Raw genomic sequence first — 22,580 nt, forward strand, 5'->3', positions numbered from 1 at the left:
GGGGGGGGGCACTTAATTAGTTGCCACCCATAAAATTTGGATGGCAGTCCCATCGGCGACACAATTTTCTACCCAATGTCGGGCTCCCCATCCAACCTGTAAAGGTTTATTTCTGTCTGTCATAGGGAATGGCAACAAATAACATGTCTACCCCCTCTATGTACCAGCCACTTCATGCTAGAGGGGAGTTTCTAAGGTTATTATTTATTTTATTTTTTTAATTCTCCTCCTTTTTCACATTTTCTCCCACATTTACATCCATCAACAATAAACAATAATCAGCAAGATATGTCAGTCCCCATAATAACAACGATCCCATCTACCCACCAACCCCCGAACCTCAACTCGCATGTTTTCATAAACAAATGACAAAAAGTAATCAGGGATTACCCGTAGTCACCCATAATTTTACACAGCTGCCGCTCCCCCCCCACTGCACCACCCGCTTCTGCTTGGCCCAGCTCAGGACCTTCTCCTTCACCCTGAAGCACAGAGTCACTGCCCTTGGCGGCTCACTCGCCTTTGGTACAGGCCACCACGACCAATGAGCCCGATCCAGTTCATATCGGGAGGGATCCTCCCCCTCCCCCAATAGTTTTGCCAGCATCGCGGCAAAATACTCAGTCGGCTTCGGTCCTTCAACTCCTTCGGGCAGCCCCACAATCCTCAAATTCTGTCGCCTGGATATGTTTTCCAGGTCTTCCATTTTTCCTCGCAGATCCTTGTTAGTATCCATCACCTTCCGCATCTCTTTTCCCATCGAGGTAAGTTGATCACCGTGCTGCAATAACGTCTCCTCCACTTCCTTCAGCGCCTCCCCTTGCTCTCGCACCTCCGCCACTGCGCTCGCCACCTCCGTCCTCACCGGGGAAACCGCCTCCTCCACCTGCACACTCAAAACCTCCCTCATCTCCTTCCTCACCGTCTCCATGCATTTCGCAATCTGCGCCAACTGCTTTTCAAATTCCGCAGCCATCACCTTAGTTATTTCTTCAGCCGTAAGCAGTGCGGCCTTTCCTGATGCTCCAGCCTCCATTTTTCCTGGTGACCCCGCGGTGACCTTTCCACTCCCCGACGGACAAACAAAGAACAAAGAACAAAGAAATGTACAGCACAGGAACAGGCCCTTCGGCCCTCTAAGCCCGTGCCGACCATGCTGCCCGACTAAACTACAATCTTCTACACTTCCTGGGTCCGTATCCCTCTATTCCCATCCTATTCATGTATTTGTCAAGATGCCCCTTAAATGTCACTATCGTCCCTGCTTCCACCACCTCCTCCGGTAGCGAGTTCCAGGCACCCACTACCCTCTGCGTAAAAAACTTGCCTCGTACATCTACTCTAAACCTTGCCCCTCTCACCTTAAACCTATGCCCCCTAGTAATTGACCCCTCTACCCTGGGGAAAAGCCTCTGACTATCCACTCTGTCTATGCCCCTCATAATTTTGTAGACCTCTATCAGGTCGCCCCTCAACCTCCTTCGTTCCAGTGAGAACAAACCGAATTTATTCAACCGCTCCTCATAGCTAATGCCCTCCATACCAGGCAACATTCTGGTAAATCTCTTCTGCACCCTCTCTAAAGCCGCCACATCCTTCTGGTAGTGTGGCAACCAGAATTGAACACTATACTCCAAGTGTGGCCTAACTAAGGTGCTATACAGCTGCAACATGACTTGCCAATTCTTATACTCAATGCCCCGGCCAATGAAGGCAAGCATGCCGTATGCCTTCTTGACTACCTTCTCCACCTGTGTTGCCCCTTTCAGTGACTTTTGGACCTGTACTCCTAGATCTCTTTGACTTTCAATACTCTTGAGGGTTCTACCATTCACTGTATATTCCCTACCTCCAGCTGTTTTTTATCCGGCCGGTTTCTTGCTCACCCTCGACATTTTTCTTTGTTCTTTTTTTTCTCCTGTGTCTTCACTGTGCCTTCTCCCTGCTTCTGCCGCCTCCGCGGACCCTGGGACCGGGCTTAAAGCCCCGAAAATGCCGTTGCCGAGCGGGAGCCCTCCATTGTGCGGCCGCCTCCCGCCCGCCGTCACCGGAAGTCCGACGTCTAAGGTTATTGAACTCTATTTTAAATTAAACCTAAAACTTTAACTCTAACCCAATACAAGCCACACCATGATGAAAAAAAATCAAAAATTCTGAAGAAATTGCAGAATCATTACCTTTATGAGAATTTTCCCCTTCAAGCACTTTGGAGTGGGAAATTGGTCTGTGTCATGAGTATCAACAGGGGATAAGTCCAGTTTGTCACCAAGGATATCTTTTAAATACTGGGCAATCTTTTGTTGCTGCTGGATGCTGCAGTGATTCTCAATGGACAGGATTACAGGATACCTGCAAATAAAATAAAAAAGAAAACATTAATTCAGCTGCTGGCAATTTTGCTAAGTTTTGGGTGAGGGGAAATCTAAACTAAATCTGAAGCCAAACTTTGTTTCGTTACAACATACATGAACAAAGTTTTTTGAACATTTAGTTCAACATATCAGGTATGGGATTATTCAAATACCAATATATAATCCTTGTGGATTAGTTTTTCCTCTTTGGGTGTAACCCATGCTATTGGTGAATTTTAGACAAACTGGAATGGAACAATTATGCTGTTTACCAATTTTCCAGAGCCAGCTCTTCAGCATTTCCCCTTTCGGAGAGCAGAGTGAGGATAGCAATAAATAGGTAGAGAGCAACCTGACCTCCCAAGTTCCCACGATTTCTTCCAACAGACGATCACTTAAACAGACACCCATTGTGAAACCCAGAGGTGCCTACTGCTGCTGATAAAGATCATTTGGTGATCGCTGAAGAAGAGCACTATACTTTGACTTGGACTGCCTAATATTATTAAAAAGTGAGGAAATATTTAATGCCCAGACTAAACATCAACCCTCAATTACAGTAACATTTCTAAAATATATGTGCACTGATTTTAGGGCACTTCAGAAATATTAATGCATAGAAGATTGAAAATACCTCCATAAAAGATTTATTCATGCCAGACTCTGATAATGCATTCCTTCTTGCATACCATTCCGTTACAATGCATTGAACTAAGTATGCTTCTACTTCAGATTGCTTGATCACAGGGAACTAGTGTACAACAATTATATTGGCCAACATAAAATAGAGAGCCTTGTATAGTATGCGGCTAGTCTCCAATGATGCGCCGCAATCGTCAGTACAGAAATTGTGATTGGTAAATACGTATTTTGTGAACTGGAGAAAATCAATATTAGATGCACAAGCATTCAATATTAAACTGATTTTCAGTCACCTTAGCTGTCACTTACTCATTTTTGATGAAAGCATATTTGTCGATGGTTTCAACAACATCTCTGAAGAGGACCTTGGAGGTGAATGTGTAACCATGCTGCACAATTGGCTCCCCTTCTGGGCCATCCCAGCAGTCAACTGAGAAAATAGTTTAAAGGCAAAGCAGGATCAAGAGTAATAGATCAAATAACAGGCCCCAGAGATAGCACAGATAATTAATAGGAAACTGAAAATAAAATTTAGATCATCACTGCTATGCAATTTGATCTCTCTTTTCCCATTTACCTAACCATTGTCTTATCTTTTTATGTTTCTGGTACTTTGTTGTGCAGTCATACTTCATAACATTAAACAATTTACATTGTATAGTGAGAGCCATTCCCCAGGGCAATGCCTTCACAAATCAGGGTCAAGCTGCCTGGTTTCAATGCTTGGCTATTGGTCAGTCCTCATCAACTGATGTATTTTCCATGGTAATGCTTCAAACAAACCAGCATTCTCTTCTCACACAGGATAAACTTTTCCCCGTACACTGGTATTCTTGTGAAGTGTCCTGATGGGTGCAAGATCAAAAGCTTCGACAAATCTCTTTTTTCAGCAATTGCTACTTTAGTGAGATCAACTTTAGGAGTGAATCTATACAAAAGTGTCTATACCCCATCATTAAAATCAGAACAGAAGTGGAACCAAGCCCACCCATGGAACCAAATTCATAGAGAAAACACTGCTGATGGATTTACTGATCGTGTCAGAATACAAGCACTATACATATAATTTGAAGTGGACACATTATTAATACCTTCCACACAGCGGCAACCGGCCTGTAGCACCCAGGAATACATATCCACCTTGGACTGAGAAAGGAGTTGATCCCCTGTCAAGTAAGTGTTGTGTGATGAAGCAATAAAGTAGTTGCACAGGGGCTGATCCATATCCTGATTTACTTCATAGTGAAAAGGGTTAAATATGTCACATGCAGGACTGCGCATGAAGTTAGTAAAACCTAGATGCAAAAGGAGAATTACTAAACCGGAGAAAAGCAGGTTTTGTTCACAATCCTTCTATTCGTGCACACCATGAAAGCCTTCCTCGTGAAACTAAAATCCATTATGATTGATAAACTTTTATGTAAAAATCCAACCAGGAATACAGTAAATTGGAGTAATATAGTTTCTTGGTCTCAATATGTAATTGGAAAGCTCAAATGGCTGAAAACACTTTCAGAATAGCTTTGCAATTGAGTTGGAGGCTTGGGTTGAAGAGTTCTTCATCCACTGCTGCATACTTACAGCATTGTGCTGGTTCTGTAGGTCCCCAGACCTGGATCCTTCCTTATTATGTTGAATGAATGAAGTTTTACTGGCCCTGATTTGATACGTATTAATGAATAGAAGCGAATACTGGAAACCATATTGCTTGCTATTAAATTTGTTGGCCTTTTGAAGTTGTGCTGTTACTAAATCTACATGGTAGACTGGTACAAGAATGTAAGAAATTGGAGCAGGAGTAGACCATACAGACTCTTGAGTCCGTTCCACAAATAGGAATAAAACAAATGCCTAATTTTTTGGAAAGGACTCAAAAACAAGGTAATGTACACGGTCTATTTATACTCTACCAAAATCCCAGAAACAGGCCTATATATTCCAAATGCCACTTGGAGAACTTAAATGGGCTAAATAAGAAAAACATTTTCACAACAGTATTGCAACTTTAGTTCCTGGTTTTGGCCTCGAAGATATTCATTTGCAACCGAAAGCTCACAGTCTGACATGACTGTTTTTGCAGGTCTGTCATCTCATCTGCAGGCATTTTTTAAAAAGAGCAAACTTCAAATTCAACATTGGACAGGAATATCATACATGACTTTTTAAAAGAGTGACGAAGCTTTGTCCAAGTTTTTCAGGATAGAAACTCGGAAGCTATAGCTGTATACTACAGCTATTCAATCTCAGTCTCTGCTCCCATTAATAGCTTTCCAGCCTATTGATTTCATTTCAGAAGACCATAAGAAATAGGAACAGGAGAAGGCCATTCAGCCCTTCGCACCTCCTCCGCCATTTAATAAGGTCATGGCTGATCTTAAGTCCACTCACTAAATCCACTTTCCTGCCTCATCTCCGTAACCCTTAATTCCCCTACTGATTAAAAAACAATCAATCTCAGCCTTGAAAATATTCAAGGACTCAGCCTCCACAGCTTCCTGGGATAAAGAATTACAAAAATTCACCAATCTTTGAGAGAGCAAATTCCCCCTCAAATCAGTCTTAAATGGGCACCCCCTTATTCTGCGACTATGCTCTCTGGTCGTACACTCTTCCCCGAGTGAAACATCTTCTAATATTCACCCTGTCTAACCCTCTAAGAATCTTCTATGTTTCAATCACATCACTACACCTCATTTTTATGAACTTTAAGGAGTACCGACCCGTTATAACCCTCAAGGAGGGCATGTCATCAGGCCAATTAGATTCCAGGTGACCTCCTGTGAATAGGAGCACCCCAAGGGCGCAGGAAATCAGACCTGGGGGAAATCAGACCTCTAGTATAAAAACCCAACCCTGGGAGAAGGTCGGGGAAGGAGACCCTTCAGGGAGTGGAAAATGTAATATCATAAAAAAAACAATCTTTGCTCTCTACCTGCCTGGCCAATGCGTGCTGTTTTAGCAGATTTTACAAGACCCAACTTGTACAATCTTTCCTCATACAGCAGTCACTCCAAAATCCGGATCATTCTGGTGAGCGTCCTCTATGCTGCCTCCAATGATAATACATCTTTCCTTAAATAATGTTACCAAAACTATACAAAGTATTTTAAATGTGGCCTCCCTAGTACCATGTGCAGCAACGCCTCTTTACTTTTATACTCCAAGCCCCTTGAAATAGAAGCCAGCATTCCATTTCATAAGATTTAAATTTTTTAGTCTCTGGCTTTTTCAAAAATAATTTTAAAGTACCCAATTTCTTTCCAATTAAGGGGCAATTTTGTTGAGGCACCATGGTGGCACAGTGGTTAGCACTGCTGCCTATGGCGCTGAGGACCCGATTTGAATCCCGGCCCTGGGTCATTGTCTGTGTGGAGTTTGCAAATTCTCCCCGTGACTGCGTGGGTTTCACCCCCACAACCCAAAGATGTGCAGAGTAGGTGGATTGGTCATGCAAAATTGCACCTTAATTGGAAAAAATTAATTGGGTACTCTAAATTTTTTTTTTTTTTTTTTTTAAAAGGCGCAATTTAGCATGACCAATCCTAAGTTCTCCAAGATCCTTGCGCATCTTTGGGTTGTGAGGGTGAGGCCCACGCAGATACAGAGAGAATGTGCAAATTCCACATGGACAATGACCCGGGCAGGGCTCGAACCCGGTTCCTTGGCGGTGTGAGGCAGCAGTGCTAACCACCGCACCACCATGCCACCCTGGTCTGTGGCTTTTATAAACTATAAACCTTTTGATATTTCTTTCAGTGGCTGTCACTTTTTCTATCCCAACATGCACACACATACAATGTTAAAGTGTAGGATTCTCCAATAAAATGTATTTGCTCAATTATGACATTTGTCATTGCAAACAATGTTAAGAAAGAACTTGCGTTTAAATGGCATCTTTCACAATCTCAGGAGGCCCCACATTTGTCACAGCAAACAAAACAATAAATACTGCAGTCATCATTGTAATGTTAAGGGAATTAATGTTGCTAGCTCCCCTGTGTGGAACAGGTTAAATTGAAATTACTCAACTATATCCCAATCTTCTGCACTGTAAATTCTATGAATCTTCATTTTTTTTTTACTATTTCTTCTCCCTTGACATTCTTACTCCCAGGGAAAATCAAAATGTTCCTTTAATTGACTGAACAGCTTACATGCCTTCACAGTGAAACATTATTTTGAATAAGCGACTTTGTTTTGCACTCTGCAGGCTTTAACTCAACCTACAGAAATCACTAACTCATACATGAGCTTCATATATTCCCAGAAACACTAATATGCTGTGACATGGCCCTGAGGTTGTATTATAAGCCAAAATAGTACGTTGAAGAGAAATATTTCACTGAACTCTTGTGCTTAATGTCTTTTTTCATTCAGACTTTTAAAACTGATTTCTTTTAGATCTTTATGCTTGTCCTCCAGTTTCCTCCCACAAGTCCTGCTGTTAGGTAATTTGAACATTCTGAATTTTCCCTCAGTGTACCCGAACAGGCGTTGGAGTGTGACGACTAGGGGCTTTTCACAGTAACTTCATTGCAGTGTTAATGTAAGCCTACTTGTGACACTAATAAAGATTCTTATTGTTTAATTTATGATAATTTTTAAAATTACAGTAGTCAGCAATTGCAAAAAGTACTTAAACCACACATCGGCAATCAACCAGCAGGTGGCATATTTTAAATCCAAAGTTCAAAAACAGTGCTGGATTTTCACTACCGAGACGGACAGCTCGAGCTCGGAAATTTCCAACTCCGTTTAAAGGACCCCCCCCCCCCCCCATGTCACATATTTGCTCTGTGCAGGTGGGTGTGGAATAGAATCAGGCCTACCAAACCTGGTGACAGATCCTAGGCAGTCACAGCAGTGGGCAGGTTTCTCAGTGGACTGGTTAGACGAACTACCTTAAAAAGTTACAGCAGGATACTAAGAAAGACATAATGTGATCAGGCCAAGTCAACATGGCTTTATGAAAGAGAAACTGTGGATAGAATTTAACGGAAACATTTCTAAGTTCAGTTTTTTCAGGGAGTTTCCCTCCGGCTCTTCCCGCGAGTTACTCAATAACTCAATAAATCTTTTGTTATTACTAAACGACTTTGAGTCTTCCTCATCAAGATTCAGAAAACCTCATCAACGACAGTATTAAGTAACCTATATTACATTCAGTAGTATAACATAACGTACTACCAGAACTGTAATAAAATACCTAGAATTTTGAAAGGATGACCCGATCTCCAATTGAGCTGGTGGGCTCCCCACACCCCCAACCCACGGACAATGTCACGCTCCAGACCCATGGACATTATCCCACACTCCCCAAGTCAGGACACCTGGATATGAAGTACCTGAGAGAATGCCCTCTTCAGGCATTCCCATGCCCTCTTACTGGCACCCTCTCCCCCCTTCCAGGACCTCCACCCGTCACCACCCCCAAACATTCCAGAGGTCCGTACTTACCTCCTGTCGTCTTTAAAATCTTTCCTACTTCGAGACTGTGAAGAAAACATGTACCCCCACACTTCACCACCCCAACCTTCTTTCATGGACATCGCCCCCTCGGACCCTGGCACTTGGTAGTACCATCCTGGCAATGCTCCTACAACTTGGCAGTGCCACCTGAGTACCTTGACAGTGCTGGGTGGCAGTGCCAAGGTGCCTGCATTCCAGGGAGAGGGCCAGGGAGCCACCATGCAGTATCCCCGGCCACCAATGGACCAGGAGATCCTCCGGGTGTTGTTCCGCCTGCTCCACATTTGTGTGGACCAGTACTGAACGCTCCTGGCTGTGGCCTCGCTGGGAGGCTGTTAGATCCTGGGAAGATGCTGATTAAGCTTGCCCAATTAGGTTTAAAACCCATTTAGGTGCAAGCTGTTTGATCATACCCCCTTTGGGCCGGATTCTGATTTGACACCTCATGGGTCTTATCCCACAAGCCGCAAAGGCTGTCGAGAAGCTCATGGGAGGCCTCTCCCGGGATCTACTGGCCACATTGCACTCTCGCTGGAGTACAGCGCGGCCGGTAGATCACACCATGTTTAACTAATCAACTACAGTTTTTGATCATGCCATGTTTAAGTGATATACTACAATGTTTTTGACAAACTAACATTTAAGGTGGATAAAGGGGAACTGGTAAATGTATACATAGATTTCCAAAATGTGTCACCTCAAAGTCTGCTCCACAAGATAAGAGCACATAGAATTTACAGTGCAGAAGGAGGCCATTTGGCCCATCGAGTCTGCACCGGCTCTTGGAAAGAGCACCCTACCCAAGGTCAACAGCTCCACCCTATCCCCATAACCCAGTAACCCCACCCAACACTAAGGGCAATTTTGGACACGAAGGGCAATTTATCATGGCCAATCCACCTAACCTGCACATCTTTGGACTGGTGTAGGGGTATCATATTAGCATAGATAGAAGACTGGTTATCTATTAGGAAATAAAGAGTCGCGACAAATAGGTAATTTTCAGATTGACAAACTAACTAGTGGAGTGCCACATGAATAAATGCTAGGTCCTCAGCTTTTCACAATTAATATAAAAGACATGGATGAAGGGACTGACTCAATGGTAGCTAAATTTGTCAACAACACAAAGACAGGTCGGAGAGTAAGCTGTCAAAAGGAGGTGGAGAATCTGCAACAAAATCTAGATAGGATAAGTGAGTGGGCAAAGAATTGGCAAATGGAGTATAACATGAGAAAATGTGAACTTGACCACTATGGCAGGAAGAATAAGGGCGGGATTCTCCACCCCCACGCCGAAGTGGCCGCGCCGTCGTGAACGGCGTCGAGGTTCACGACGGCGCGGAATGGCCCCGGTCCCGACCGATTCAGGCCCTGACAATGGGCCAGTATCGGGGCCGTGTCATCTACCCGTGCCAGACCTTGTCGCCCGCGTAAAAGCGGCGCCGAATAGATGACGCGGCCGGCGCCGCATAACGGACGTCATCCGCGCATGCGTGGTTGCCGTCCTGTCCAAATCCGCCCCGCAAGAAGATGGGGGACGGATCTTGCGGGGCCGCGGAAGGAAGGAGGTCCTCCTTCAGAGAGGACGGCCCGACGATCGGTGGGCACCGATCGCGGGCCACCCCACATTTAAGGTGAAGCCCGGTGCAGGATCCCCCCTCGCCGCCCCACAGGCCCCCCCCCCCCCCCACAGCGTTCACACACCGCCCACGACTGCAGCGACCAGGTGTGGACGGCGCCGGGGGAACCCGCCGTTTTGGCCTGGCCGCTCGGCCCATCTGGGCCTCAGAATAGCGGGGGTGCCGGAGAATCGCCATTTTGGGTATCTTCGGCGATTCTCCGGCCTACGGTCCGCGAAACTCGACCGGCCCGTTCCCGCCGCTTGGGAGAATCGCAGGAGGGGGTCGGACCGGCGTCCCCGGAAATTTTGGCGGCCCAGACGATACTCCCAACCGGCGTGGGAGTGGAGAATCGCGCCCTATAAACTATTATTTAAATGGAGAGAGGCTACAGAACTCGGTGGTACAGAGGAATCTGGGTTTTCCTGGTACATGAATCACAAAGTTAGTCTGCAGGTACAGCAAGTTATTAGGAAGGCAATGAAATGTTGGCATTTATTGCAAGAGCAATAGAATATAAAAGCAAAAGTTTTACTGCAGCTGTACAGGACCTTGGTGAGACCACATCTGGAGGACAGTGTACAGTTTTAGTCTCCTTATTTGAAAAAAGATATAGCAGGACTGTTGGGGGAACTGATGGGCTAAACACCCAGAGGATGTTTCCTCTTGGATGCTTCCACAGAGGCTGTTTAGCACAGGGCTAAATCGCTGGCTTTGAAAGCAGACCAAGGCAGGCCAGCAGCATGGTTCAATTCCCGTAACAACCTCCCCGAACAGGCGCCGGAAATGTGGCGACTAGGGGCTTTTCACAGTAACTTCATTTGAAGCCTACTTGTGACAATAAGCGATTTTCATTTCATTTTTTTTCATTTCTTGTTGGGGAGACTAAAACTAGGGGACTTCGTTTCAGAATAAGAGGGTTACCTTTTGTGAGAGAAAGAGAGAGAGAGGAGAATCAGGTCAACCATGATCATATTGAATGACGGAGCAGGCTAGGAGGGCCAAATTGCATACTCCTGCTCCTTATGATCCTGTGTTCAGTTATATTTTTGCTGTTAGCAAATAGAATCCGGTGCAGCATGTTATTAAAAAAAAACAGATTTGAGCCCGATCAGTTTGCCTGATTGAACCCAATTCTAGCCTATTCTGTTTTGGTAAATAATTCACCAGCAACTACACTGATGGTAATATTATGTCACTGGTGTACTGCAACTCAAATTCCAGGGATGTTAGCAACAAAGTTCTTGGCAACTTACTTGACAATACAAACCCCAGCCACTGGCATCTAATGGTCAGTCACATTAGTGGAAGTAGTAATAAGAATTTGCATATTCTAGTACAACTCCATTAATTAAGCACATCATACGCCACGAAGCAAATTTGTAAGGAATTTCTTTCAGAAATCAACATTTTACTGTATGATAGCAACATGTTTTACTGCATTGATAAGAATGATAAGATTATGAGAGAATAAATATGCAAACAATTTTCATAACATTGAAAGCTATTTTAGTGTGAATTTAAAGTTAAATTAGAAGAGGAACTAGGTTATCCAATCATTTCATGAGGTTAAAAAAAAGAAAATATTTGGCTAAATTCCATTTCATTAGTATTCCTGTGGTCATTGCCATAAATTATAGTACAAGTTATTTTCAAATTTTCCATATATAAGCAAATTTATCGTTCCAATTACCTTCGACTCCCAAGACATTTTGTTGCTTGTTTTCCTCGGAGACTTCAAACTTCCTTATAATATCCATACAATATTCTAACGTCACATCCGTCATCTGTGTGAAGAATAAATGTGAATCTGGGGATTTTTAAAAAGTAAATTTCACCATTGCCCTGAGAAAAACACAATGCAATGGGACAAAATCTCAGATCCAGGGTTTGCTGATGACACAAGAATAACTCCAATCAATTTAATTCAATTGAAATTTATAACATTTTAAACACAAACTTGGGGTTAAATAGGATAGCCTCTAATGACAGGTGTTGGATCCCGATATAAAATTAACCTGTCCCCATTCGTAGCAATGCAGATAACACATTTCTTTTGGTTGCCTCTTCACTTGAATTATCTCAGTGTCCCGTCAACATTAATCAATGCTGTTCATCGGCTGGGCACATCCGCAGGAGGCCAATATCGTGAATGGTAAGTGCCAATTAAAATTATTCTGTACTGTTTAAAAACAGCTTGCATACGTTAAAATGGACGTCCACTTTGACTGGAGTAGGTGACAGGAGTTGTGGCCTGGGAATGGCACAACAGGAGAATGCGCCAGCTTCATGTTTTACAGACACTAGTCTAGAGACCTTGGTAGAGGTGGTGTGGAAAGGCGAATGATTTGGCTGTGGAATGCACTGCCTGGAAGTGTGGTGGAGGCAAGATCAATCGAGGCATTGAAGAGGGCATTGGATTGTTATTTGAACAGAAACAGTGTGTAAGGGTACGGGAAAAGGCAGAGAACGGCGCTAAGTCATGAAGGTCTTTGTAGAGCCGATGCAAACCTGAAGGGCCAAATGGCGTCCTTCTGCACCGTAACAATGCGATTCTGTGATCTTGTGCAGGGTAGGTGTATTGGTAACGCAATTTAGCCCCTTAATTGGAGTAATTTTTTTTTCTTTTTCTAAAGATTGGTGAATGCATCTTCTTTCCCCCCCCCCCCCCCCCCCCCCCCCCCGGTTGCTGCTGACCTTTCAACGTTCTGCCAGAAAGTCAAGGAACAGCTACCACCACCTGGACAACCCCAGCAAGGATCCTCTCAAGGCAAACTTTATCCTCTCAAGACTGAGAAACCCAGCCATGTCACTAACCCAGGTCTCTACACTCGGGGGCTTAGGGTCCCTCCACATTAACAAGATCCGTCTCCGGGCTACCAGGGAGGCAAAGGCCAGTAGGTCGGCCTCCTTCTCTTCCTGCACTCCCGGATCTTCCGACACCCTAAATATCGCCATCTCCGGACTCGGCTTTACCCGAACGTCCAAGACCTTGGACATAGCCTTTGCAAAGCCTTGCCAGAATTCTTTAAACGCCGGGCATGCCCAGAACATATGGACATGGTTTGCTGGGCTCCCTGAGCATCTTGCACACCTCTCCTCCACCCCAAAGAACTTGCTCATTCTCACTGTCGTCATGTGTGCCCAGTGGACCACCTTAAACTGAATTAGGCCAAGCCTGGCACAAGATGAGGAAGAATTAACCCTGCCTAGGGCATCAGCCCACAGGCCCTCATCCAGCTCCCCCTCCCACTTGCCCTTCAGCTCCTCCGCCGAGACTTCCTCTGCCTCCTGCAGTTCTTGGTATATGTCCGATACCTTCCCCTCCCCTACCCAGATGCCAGAGACCACGCTGTCCTGTATCCTGCAGGGGGGGTAGTAGCGGGAATTCCACCACCTGTTTCTTCAGAAAAGCGCGGACTTGGCATTCAGGCTAGGAAAAGCCCCATCTATAAACAGGTCCCCCATTCTTTTGATACCCGCCCTATGCCAACTTTGAAACCCTCCGTCTATCTTGCCCGGAACAAACCTATGATTATGCCGTATCGGGGTCCAAACTGAGGCCCCTTCCTCCCTCCTGTGCCTTCTCCACTGACCCCAGATCCTCAGTACCGCCGTCACCACCGGGCTTGTGGTGCACCGTGCCGGTGAGAACGGCAGCGGTGCCGTTATCAGTGCCCTTAAGCTGGTGTCCTCACATGACGCCGCCTCTAGCCGCTTCCATGCCGCCCCTAGTCCATTACCCATTTCCTAATTATCGCTATATTAGCTGCTCAGTAATAACTGCAGAAGTTCGGCAGCGCCAGCCCTCCTCCCCCCCCGGCTGCGCTCTAAGAACAGCCTTTTAACTCGCGGGGTCTTATTTGCCCACACAAATTCCGTGATAATCCTGTTCACCCGCTTGAAGAAGGATTTGGGGATGAAGATTATCATAGAATTTACAGTGCAGAAGGAGGCCATTTGGCCCATCGAGTCTGCACCGGCTCTTGGAAAGAGCACCCAACCCAAGGTCAACACCTCCACCCTATCCCCATAACCCAGTAACCCCACCCAACACTAAGGGCAATTTTGGACACTAAGGGCAATTTATCATGTCCAATCCACCTAAAAGATGGGAAGGCACTGGAAGACGTACAGAAACCTGGGAAGGACCGTCATTTTCACTGCATAGGCCTGCATCCTATCCGCCAGGGAAAGCGGGAGCATGTCCCACCTTTTGAAGTCTCCCTCCATCTGCTCTACCAGCCGAGATAGATTGAGCTTGTGTAGGACATCCCAATTCCTCGCCACCTGTATACCCAGGTACCGAAAGCTCCTCTCCACCCTCGAGTGGGAGCTCCCCCAGTCTCTCCTCCTGGCCCCTCGCATGGATCACAAATAGCTCACTTTTCCCCACGTTCGACTTGTACCCCGAGAAACTCCCGAAGTCCTTTAGGATCCGCATGACCTCCCCCATCCCCACTAGCGGGTTCGAAATATACAGGAGCAGGTCGTAGAGCGAAACACGATGCTCCTCCCCGCCCCCGAACCAGCCCCTCCAGTTTCTTGATGTCCTCAACGCCATGGCCAACGGCTCAATTGCTAGGGCAAATAGCAGCGGGGACAGGGGGCACCTCTGCCTCATCCCTCGGTGCAGCCGAAAATATTCCGACCTCAGTCGGTCCGTGGACACATTTGCTACGGGGGCCTGGTGCAGTAGTTTGACCCACCCTATGTATTCCTCAGCAAATCCAAATCTACTTAACGCTTCCCACAGGTACTCCCATTCCACCCGATCAAAGGCTTTCTCCGCGTCCATTGCAGTCACTACTTCCGCGTCCGCTCCTTCTGAGGGCATCATAATAATGTTTAGGAGTCTCCGCACGTTCGTGTTCAATTGTCTGCCCTTGACAAACCCTGCCTGATCCTCGTCAATCACCCCGGGACACAGTCCTCTATTCTGGTGGCTAAGATCTTAGCCAGCAGTTTGGCATTTACATTTAGGAGCGATCTCAGCCTGTAGGATCCACACTGCAACGGATCCTTGTCCCGCTTAACGATGAGCGAGATCGAAGCCCGCGACATCGTCGGGGGAGGGTTCCCCTCTCCTTGGCCTCGTTAAAGGTTCTTAGCAGGAGTGGGCTCAGCAGCCCCGAGAATTTTTTGTAGAATTCTACAGGGTAACCATCTGGTCCTGGGGCCTTGCCCGACTGCATATTCTCCAAGCCCTAAGCCCTTAGCTATCCCCTCCAACTCAATCGGGGCTCACAATCCCTCCACCAGCTCCTCGTCTACCCTTGGGAACCTCAATCGGTCCATAAATTGCTTAATCCCTTCCCTCCCCTCCGGGGGCTCTGACTCATACAGCTTGCAGTAGAACTCCTTGAAAACGTTGTTGATCTCTTCCGGGCTCAGGACCATGTTACCCCCCTTATCCCTATCTCCCCCAATTTCCCTGGACGTCTCCCTCCTTCAAAGTTGGTGCGCCAGCATCCTACTCGCTTTCTCCCCATACTCATATACTGCCCCTTTCACCTTCCTCAGCTGTGCCTGTGCTTTCCCTGTGGTCAGCAGGTCAAACTCCGCCTGCAAACTCCAGCGCTCCTTTAGCAGCCCCTCCTCGGGGGTCTCCGCGTACCTCCTGTCTACCCTGAGTATCTCTCCCACTAACCTCTCCCTCTCCGCCCTATCCTTCTTCTCTGTGGGACCTGATAGAGATTAACTCCCCTCTGATAACTGCCTTCAAGGCCTCCCAGACCGTAGTCATGGTTACCTCTCCCGTATCGTTTGTTGTCACATAGTTTTGGATGCTCCTCCTAATCCGCCCACAGACCTCCTCGTCCGCCAACAGTCCCATGTCCAATCTCCAGAGAGGGCGCTGCCCTCTCTCCGCCCCCAGTCTCAAGTCCACCCAGTGCAGAGCATGGTCCGAGACCGCAATGGCCGAGTACTCTACCCCCTCCACCCCTGGGATTAGCGCCCTGCTCAAAACGAAAAAATCAATCCGAGAGTACACTTTATGCACGTGGGAGAAGAGAGAGAACTCCTTCGCCCTTGGCCGAGCGAATCTCCACGGATCCACTCCCCCCATCTGGTCCATTAAACCCCTCAGGACTTGGCCACTGCCAGCCTCCTCCCCAACCTGGACTTAGACCGGTCCAGAGCCGGGTCCAGGACTGTGTTGAAGTCACCCCCCATTATCAAATTGTTTGACTCCAAGTCCGGTATTTTACTCAGCATGCGCTTCATGAATTCTGCGTCATCCCAATTCGGGGCATAAACGTTCACTAGCACCACCCGGGCCCCCTGTAGCTTACCACTCACCATAATGTACCTGCCCCCTTTGTCCGCCACAATACTTCCTGCCTCAAATGCCACCCATTTGCTTACCAGGATTGCGACCCCCTGGTCTTTGCGTCCAGCCCCGAGTGGAACACCTGGCCCACCCATCCCTTCCTCAGTCTAGTTTGGTCAGTGAGTTTTAAGTGCATGTAGCATGGCTATGTCTGCCTTTAATCCCTAAGTGCGAGAACACGCGGGCCCTTTCGATCGGCCCGTTCAGGCCCCTTACATTCCACGAGATCAGCCTGGTCAGAGATTGACCACTCTCCTCCCCCCTCCTCCTCCCCTCCCCCCCCCCCCTCTCGCCGACAAGCCATCTCCTTTTTTCGCCCAGCCACGTGCCCGCGTCCCCCGCTCACTCAAGCCCTCCCGCCGGAGGATCACCGTCCCGACTCTCCATCTGTTCCCGAAAGTTGGCTCCCCTTCACCCAGCAAAGCAGCATCCAGTCCCTTCCCCACCCCACCCCCCCCACCCACAATCCCAATCCCTCATGTCAAGCCCCCGCTTAACATCAACTCGCCCCCCCATTGCACTTCCTTAAGTCAGCTGACCCATGCTGACCCCGTCCGCTCCCGCCTCTACCTCCAATCCTACGGTTCTTCGGGCCCCCAAACTCCCCTCCCCCACAGGGTAAGGGAGAGAGAGCCACCCCATTCTTCCCGTGTAACAAGAAAAAAAAACAGGAAAATAACGAACAAACTCCGGGCGTTGCCCCGAACACCGAATGACACCCCCACCTGGCGAGCTGCCCTAATTGATGGACCCATCTCCCCCCTTCTGCGGCGTGGCTCCACGAAAACAGAGAGCTGGCAAAGGACCCCGAGGGCAAAAACAAAGAGAGAACGGGGCAAACCAACATAACATAGCCCCCTCCCCAGCCCCATACAACTTACACTCTGCTTCCAATCTTACATTAGGACAGCACCCGGTTACACCTCCTCACCCGGGCATTCCAACAATATGCAGCTGCCCATTAGTTCAAGTCCAACTTCTCATTCTTAATGAATGTCCACGCCTCGTCCGGCGTATCAAAGTAGTGTTGATGGCCTTGGTATGTGACCCACAGCCTCGCCGGATGTAGCAGCCCGAACTTCACCCCTTTGTTGTGGAGGGCTGTCTTGGCCCGGTTGAATCCCGCATGCCTCTTAGCCAGATCTGCTCCCCAGTCCTGGTAAATTTGAATCTCACAGTTCTCCCATTTACTGCTTCGCTCCTTCTTTGCCCACTGCAGGACACGTTCCTTGTCTGTGAAGCGGTGGAATCTTATCACCATAGCCCTCGGCGGTTCGTTCGCCCTAGGTTTCCTTGCCAGGACTCCGTGCACCCCGTCCAGTTCCAGGCGCCGCGGGAAGGCCACCGCGCCCATCAGCGACCCCAGCATTGTGGTCACAAGTGCGCTCGCATCCGACCCCTCCGCATCTTCGGGGAGGCCCAGGATTCGCAGGTTCTGCCTCCTCGACCTATTTTCAAGGACTTCCAGTTCCTCCTGCCATCTTTTGTGCAGGGCCTCGTGCGCCTCCACCCTGACCGCCAAGCCCAAGATCTCATCCTCATTTTCAGAGACCTTTTTTTCCACCTCTTTGATCGCCTTCTCCTGCATCTTCTGAGTCTCCACCATCCTTTCCATGGAAGCCTTCATAGGGGCCAGCATCTCCGTCTTGAGGTCTGTGAAGCAGCTTCTCAGGAACTCCTGCTGCTCCCGCGACCACTGGGCCCACGCCTCCTGGTCCGTGCCGGCCGCCATTTTGTCATTTCGCGCCCGTTCCCCCGTTTCACCGATCCAGCCTTCTTCACTGCCCCACTCCATACAGTGCTGGGGGGAGCCTCACCAGCGTTTACTGCCCCACCGGGGATCGCCGCCAAAGTGCCGCTAAAGGTCCGTTAACAGGCCCAAATGTCCAATCTCGGCGGGAGCTGCCGAACGTGCGACCTACCCAGGCATGGCCGCAACCGAAGTCGGTGAATGCATCTTCAAATGCCATACCCTCAGCCACTGTTCCCAAATCATCACATCTCCATCTCTAATCTACCAACAATCTCTATTAATCAGACCTCAGAACTAACATTCGGATACTTCACATCACTTTTGTACACTTAGCAGTGCTTCGAGCTGCTGGGGGTCATCCATCGGCAGACTCCTCCTGCACTGGATAGAGATGGAGGCGGGAAGTGACAGGGCTCTCACCTACCATCCTCCTACCCAGTTAAATGCCTATTTGCCCCAAAACATGCCACTAGAAGGAGCAGATGATTCCATCCATTGTTCCATTGTCATTATTCTACTCTCCATTTTGTGCGACAAGATAACTTTCATTGGATGCATGCTGTGCAGGTTTCTGACAGTTACACACTGGGGTGATCAACCTTACTGCCAGCAGTTAATCCCCGTCATCTAGTCTCCATCCTTCAGTTTGTTGTGGTGGCTCAAATGAAGCTGGCACAGTGAATTAATACAGAATGAAGATATCATCGCTGCTGCTAAGATATGGGGTTTTGACCTGCATGATGGGATGGTCACGCTTCAGCTAAAACAGTGAGAATGTGGAACTCCTTTTGGTTTCGTTACAGGGCATAGGTGGCACGTGATGCCTGCAAAGTGATGTTTATGCAGTCAATGGTACTCTCTGCCAGAGGGGATTCTGCAGTCCTAGCGAAGTTACCAGTTTTCACTGGCATTAGAGGGAATGAAATGCATTTAGCTCCCATAGAATAGAAAGCCTCAGGCGTCCACTCTCACCCAACAGTGGGAAATTATGCAAATATTTCCTGCCCAAAAGAAACCAGACACAATAATAGTTTCTACCACGGTTACCTATATAGACACTGGAAACACAGTCCTTGCCCTGCTTCAGGTTATAGTTATGGCCAAAGCAGGGGAAATATTTCAGTGAGGATGTCCTTACTCAAGGGTGGTCTGTTGTTGTTGTAGATGAACATGCTGTTTGAACAGGATTTCGGGTCGGAAAATTGCACCTTGAATGCCTTGGATGGATATGGCCTCCTACTGAGATCCCCTCTCCTCCCTCTTTCAGCAGCTTGTCATGCTCTGTGTGATCTCTGTTTACTTTCCAAGTCACACTGTATTGCAAGTAGAATCATAGAATCTATGGCACAGAGGCTGGCCTTTCACCCCAAAGTAGTTCATGCCAACCAAAAAGCCCATCTAACCCTATTTGCCTATAGAATCATAGAATCTACAGGCCGAGGCATTGCTCAATAATTCACCCATGTATGGGCACAACTGGCTTGCACAGAGGCCTTGAAGTCAGCAAAATGTCTTTCAGCAACTGCCATACGATTCCCTGTAGTCTTTTACAACTTGAAACAACTATAGACAGCTCCAAACACTTCTGGAACTCTAATAACAGCAAGAAGAAATCAACCAGCAACCAAGCTACAAGTACTTGATGATGCCTTTAAATAGTGTTCATGACAGAAGGGCTCTTCATGTTCAGCTATGCAAAATTAAGAGAGGGTATGGCTGGAGCATTGAGCTGCATAGTGACAGTGTTGGAGGCAAATCAATGTAGCACATTGCTTCACGATCTGCCTGCATAATTTGTGTGCATTGGTGCCTGCATCAACAGGCTACTAACCAGTTCAATCTCTCGGCCCACCTTTCCTTTAATAAGACATTTCTTTACATGAGCAATGGTTCATTTGTCCAGCTTTTCCTCTCATCAAGTACAGCAAGGGCAAAAATGTAGAATTATTTTGTCTCACACCATCAACTATCACATAAGCGCACAATTATTATTCCCCATTACATTATTATCCTTGCAGTCTGGCTTTTGGGAGAAAGGGGCATGGATCAGGATTTCATACACTGGATCCAATTGGAAAGCACCATGCAGGGAACTGTGCATTTATACACAGCAACATGTCAAGTTTGCCAGACCTCTATTCTTGATGACTACCTAGTGCGCATTGTTGCAAAGTATGATTGTGTAGGTGTAACAACTAGGCAAATCTATGAAGCCCTCCATAAATTACTCAACATCTACTGTCTAAACTTGCACTGGAGGAATGGTTACTTGTATAAGGAATCAGAGGCAGCCTATATCAAAAGGAAACATATTCCAGCAGGAGTTATTAATGCTTTTAGGAAAGTGCAAGAGAAAATAGGGTGTTGGGTGGGAGTGGGTTGGTGAAGAGAAATTAGCCACAAGTTATTTATGGATCCATGAATTGTGCACAGATGTTGGATGATCAACAAAACTATCTTATTATTGCTGCAGCCTGAACCATGGATGGATTTGACAACAATTTTTAATCCATTAAAGAAAGCTGCAAATCAAAAATCCAAAACGTACAGATACAGCATTTGCTCTGGATACGTGTAGAGTTTAAAATATGGTGTTTGACTGACTTACCTTTTGTTCCAATTTAAGAAACTGAGCGAGCTCTTCCACAGTTAAATAGTCCTTCCTGTCACTGTAAAACTTCACCAGGAGGAAGAGATCCCGTCGTAAAGACATCATCTTATAAAACACAGAGAACTCTTCTAGATTTAATGTGCCCTGATTTTCATCTGTGTCAGCTTCCTATCAGGGACAAAAAAAGGAATGCCTTGTTATAACAAAGATTTCAAGTTATTCGGCAGTACTTTTTTTGATGACCATGAAACAATTGTCGTAAAATCTCACCTGGTTCACTAATGTTCTTAAGGAAATGTGTCGTCCTTACCTGATCTGGCCTATATGTGACACCAGGTCTACAACAATGTGATTGCCTATGAAAAGCCCTCAGGGATGTGCAATGAATGCTGGCTCAGCCAGTAATGCCATGAAGGAATTTTTAAAAATTACTAGATCTCACCAGCTTTCCTTACCCTCCAATTCCAAAGAGGATCAACACATATCATCCTCTGTTAAGCCAAGATCGGAGCCTAGGGTAGGTCACAAACCTGCATCCATTCTCACTATCTAAATACACTCAAAACCAGTATTAAAATTGAGGTATTCACAGGTTATCCACATGGAAGAATTTCTTCTACAACAGGTGAAGGTAAAATACGGTACTATAAAATAATAATTCATTTATAAAGTACCCATTTTCACATGAAAGATAAATTAGGTGGACACATTAACAATTGTTGGTGACAAAATATATACACATTTTATACAAAGTAAATGGGTACAGACAGAAATGCTTCATTTCTCGACTTCTGATGGTGACATGTATATGGAGGTCTATGTTAGGTGGCTCCTGCTAGAGTCTCTGGTGTTTGGACTTTGATGCTTGGTTTCAGGGGTAGTTTGTGCATAGAGTTGTTGTGAAGTCATAAGGAAGACGAAGAATGTCAAAGCCCCAAGGGGGCAAGCGATAGTCCACCGGCGAGTGAGGCCGAGAGTCCTGCAGGAAGAAAGATGGCGGGGGCTGGATCATCGGTTGGGGCAGCTTCCCTCAGAATTCTTCCAAGTCCTCGCCGATGGGTTCAATTGTAGGCGTGGGGGGGAGAATCTGATGGGAGGCTCAGAAATCCATTTCACGCCAACGTGAATTTGCAACAGGATATTCCGCTGGTGTCCGCCATGGCGTGTTAGAAATCCCGCCAGAGTGAACCTCACTTGCATCTCATTCATTGGATGCAGATGAAGGCCTCCTCTACCTCCCCAGCCAATGCCAGATTCTCCGTGGTGCCAGCGGAAAAACAGGCCAGCGAGGAACAAGTTCCAAACAACATGGCGCGCATATGCTGGGATTCATCGAAACAATGCCTGGGGCTGCTTCTGGAGTTCAGGATGGAGGCCCCCAACCAGCAGTGGGCCAGGGGAACATCTGCAGGTCAACCTTTCAGAATTGGTGTCCTGGCGAGGGTCCGGTCTCAGAGTGCATGGGGTGGAGGCGTGGGTTTAAGTAGGGTGTTCTTTCCAAGGGCCACTTGATGGGCGGAATGGCCTCCTTCATCACTGTAAATACTATGATTCCTTCTTCAACAGTGGGTTAATGGTGTTGGGCACCTTTTCAATTTGGCACCTGGTTACGATGGCGGACTATGCTCCAACCAGGTCAGCTTCGCCACAGAATATGGCATGAAACACCAAGGTGCATAACTAATAAGGTCAGGGCTGAAGATTTGTTTTCCCGATGGCCGCTGCAGCAGCAGTGGCAATTAATGCCAGCTGTGCATGAAAATTTGCAATGATCTTTGTATGTCCTTGAGTAATATCT

General features: G+C 46.9%; 1 protein-coding gene across 1 annotated transcript in view; it reads right to left on the reverse strand.

Moving 5' to 3' along the window:
* Positions 1 to 22,580, reverse strand: part of plch1 (phospholipase C, eta 1) — a 251,627-nt gene that overhangs the window by 88,289 nt on the left and 140,758 nt on the right. Inside the window, exons 6-10 of the mRNA XM_072474403.1 lie at positions 20,780 to 20,950; positions 11,778 to 11,871; positions 4,085 to 4,288; positions 3,303 to 3,423; positions 2,178 to 2,349 (exon numbers count right to left, since the gene is read on the reverse strand). Coding sequence (XP_072330504.1) covers positions 2,178 to 2,349; positions 3,303 to 3,423; positions 4,085 to 4,288; positions 11,778 to 11,871; positions 20,780 to 20,950 — 762 coding nt within the window. The remainder of the gene's footprint in view (positions 1 to 2,177; positions 2,350 to 3,302; positions 3,424 to 4,084; positions 4,289 to 11,777; positions 11,872 to 20,779; positions 20,951 to 22,580) is intronic.

Source organism: Scyliorhinus torazame, chromosome 14 (genome assembly GCF_047496885.1).
Source record: "Scyliorhinus torazame isolate Kashiwa2021f chromosome 14, sScyTor2.1, whole genome shotgun sequence".
NCBI lineage: Eukaryota > Metazoa > Chordata > Chondrichthyes > Carcharhiniformes > Scyliorhinidae > Scyliorhinus > Scyliorhinus torazame.